Source organism: Nestor notabilis, unplaced genomic scaffold, assembly GCF_000696875.1.
Source record: "Nestor notabilis isolate BGI_N333 unplaced genomic scaffold, ASM69687v1 scaffold20577, whole genome shotgun sequence".
Taxonomy (NCBI): domain Eukaryota; kingdom Metazoa; phylum Chordata; class Aves; order Psittaciformes; family Psittacidae; genus Nestor; species Nestor notabilis.
The window spans coordinates 1-2927 of NW_009938061.1; the positions used below are offsets into that span (position 1 = coordinate 1).

A 2927-nucleotide genomic window follows, 5' to 3' on the forward strand; every position below is an offset into this window, starting at 1 on the left:
CTCGGCACCCGGTCAGCTGCCGCAGGTGCACCTGCCTCCCCGCGGCCCCTCAGCCTCCCGGCCCCTCAGCCCCCTACATCCACACCTTTGTCCATCTCCTCAGGTCTTCCAGACCATCCCCGCATCAAACACCTCTGGTTCTCCAGGGAGCCCCTTGTTTCCCCCAGCCAGTCCTTCGGCCCCTCCCGTCCCAGACTCCATCTCTCGCTGCTGCCGTCGGTCTTCCAGCCAGCCCCTCTGTCTCTCAACCCGCAGACCTGTCACTTTTCCAGATGCTCTAGCCCGTCGTCCTGCACCTACATCTTCCTGTTCGCTACCCCACCCGTGTTCCTAACCTCTTCCTTGTCTGTCAACTTGTCCTTCCCTATTCTTCACTTCATAAACCCCCAGTTTGCCCTCCAGACTGCCTGGGACCCTTCTTTATTCCTAGATCCATCTCTCCACGATTGCCCTAAGAGTCGCCTTGTTCCTACCTATGGCTCTTTAGTCCCGTAGTCCAGGCCCCTTATTCCTCCCTTTTCTCATTTTGGATGTTCAGATCCTTTAAAACTCTTGATTCCTAGGCTAACAAAATATTTCCAGGTTCCTGGATTTACCCATATGTTGCCTTCCCTTGACAGCCTGGCATGTCTTTTCCTTATGTTCATTTTACACCAGTTTGCTTGCCCAGAAAAGCTTATTCAGAGAGTCTGTCTTGATCTTAAGATTTGCTTTTAATCCTATTTCTGCCTCATCCATTGATAGATTTGTATGAACCCTCAGAGCAGCAGCATCGCCCCCACACTGTGAATAAGAGTCGGAAGCAATCCCAGCGAGAAAAAGCTCTCCAGCAGCAATGTCAGAAGCTGGGACTGCAGGGTGGAGCAGCCTCTGTTCCTCCTGAGCAGTTACTTTCTGTACCAAAGCACAAGCTTTGTCATCCTCAGCGGCCTGTGCCACCAGCTCATCCTCCTTCAGCAGGAGATAAAATACAAAATGGCAACCGAGACCAGGAGAAGGAAGTGACACCACTAGATCCCTGTAATGGCAGTGACAGTGCCCAGACCTGCCCTGCAAAGCCCAAATCCAAAGTGGAAAAAAAGAAAGTGGAATTGTTAGTAAGTTGGTAAAATCAGGGGACGGGTTTTGTTGTTCTATATTCATTCATTCTTTTGTTGTGAATTAAAGTGAATTTTTCTGTATCTAATAGGAAGGTTTGAGGGATCACATTTGCTGTCTCTGCACTGAACCTTTGGTTTTCATATCTAGTTGTGTTAAACCTGATTCAGGACCTGATTTTGTAGTGTAATCCATGCAGATACACACCATGCTGTCTTCTGGTAATTTCCTACGTCTGTAGGACTGTATATCATAAAGTGCCCAAGATGTAGGACTGTCTTATGTGCTCACCATCATGCTGTGTATGCAAGCCAGCAGCAACAACAAAAAGCCCTTTTGGGAGTACATATGCTGTGATTTGTGTAACTTTGTATTCCGTTTACAATATTGCTGCAGATTTCTTAATGCCAAAAGTGTTGATAAGGAGGTAAAATTTCAGATTTAAGCAGTTCTCTAGCTTTTAAGATTTAAGATGAGACCAATTTCATGGCTCTCACCCTGTGCATCAGCCAGCAGTGGGGTGCCTGTCTCCCACAGAAGCATCAAACTGCTACATGTAAGAGAGAGATAAAGGAAAAAGTACTGAACATGGCTCTCTGAGAGTCTGATTGAATGTGGCAATTACACTAGTTCATCACCCAGAATTCAGATGGTAGCCTAAGTGCTGGAGAGGGCAGTCACTTCCAGTGTGAGAAATTATTTGGTTTTGCGTTGTCTGTCTGTTACTTGGTTTACGTCTGTTTGTTTTCCTGTATGTATCCATGTGCCAATTTTATTTTCTTCCTCAGCAGGCAAAGCAAGGTGTGAGGAGAAAAAGGGTTAATTCTTTTTCTAGGGCATATAGTTTATTTTTAAAACAGTACTGCTGCAGCCTTGAGTTCCTATGCAAGCCCAAGCTTTTCTGCCTAATATAATCAACAAACACTAGCTGTCCTCTAAACTTCCTTGCATCATTTGTATTCCTCCAAAACAGGGATCAGCAGCTTTCCAGGTGTGGTGTGCCAGACCTGATGCCTGGTTAGATCTGTCTGTAGGATTTCGGAGGCGACTGAAGATGCTTCCTGCTGGAGAGGCAGGACTGTGGCAGTCAGCAGCACTTGTGTGGAGAAGCAGTGCATAGCTTCTCTCAAATTCAAAACTCAAAAGGATCCAGGAGGTTCTGTTTTGCAGAGGTGTACCTTGAGAGGCTGCAGCTGCTGGCCATGCTGCTGCCATTTACCTGCCCAACTCCTGGCTGGAATCACCTTACTTGCAGATAGCTATCCCTTCAACAGAAGAGCAGCACTTTGAAAAGCAGTGCCAGATTCCTCATGTGGGTGCAGCTGGCCAGTAGTACTGACTGCTAAGCTCCTTCCTGGTAGTGGAAAAAATAGACACTGACTGAGAAAAAGATCGCTAAAGCTTTGCAGAGATGTTTTTCCCTCTGTGGGGAGCAAATGACACTTAGTTACAACAATCACCCCCTGAATCTGCTGAATTAATTTTAGCCTCTGGACTTGAATTTAATCTTACTGAAAATATTTCTCTGTATGAAATTGTAGGAATAGAGTGTTGAGGAGAACTCTGAAGAGATACTCTTGTGCAGATATGGTTAAGAGTAACATAGCTGAGTTACTTGGGTGTTTTTAAGCTAAGCTATTTTTAAACTGAGACTTCTTGAAAGAGGACATGAAGAATACAACAGGATAGAAAAGCAGCAAAGCAGGTTTTGTGTCTCCTTAATCCTGTCCAGCTGTGTTGATGTGTGTTGTGTCCTCTTGCCTTCCATCCTCTGGGACTAGTTGTGTCTCTTAGTGGATGTAGCCTAGGAAATGGAATTCATATAACTC

General features: G+C 45.7%; 1 protein-coding gene across 1 annotated transcript in view; it reads left to right on the plus strand.

Moving 5' to 3' along the window:
- Positions 1-744: 744 nt before the first annotated feature.
- The window catches only part of GORAB (golgin, RAB6-interacting), a gene marked incomplete at its 5' end in the record, with an annotated part of 7860 nt that continues 5677 nt past the window's right edge, over positions 745-2927 (plus strand). The window contains one exon of the mRNA XM_010019140.1: positions 745-1093. Within this exon, the coding sequence (XP_010017442.1) occupies positions 745-1093 (349 nt within the window). The remainder of the gene's footprint in view (positions 1094-2927) is intronic.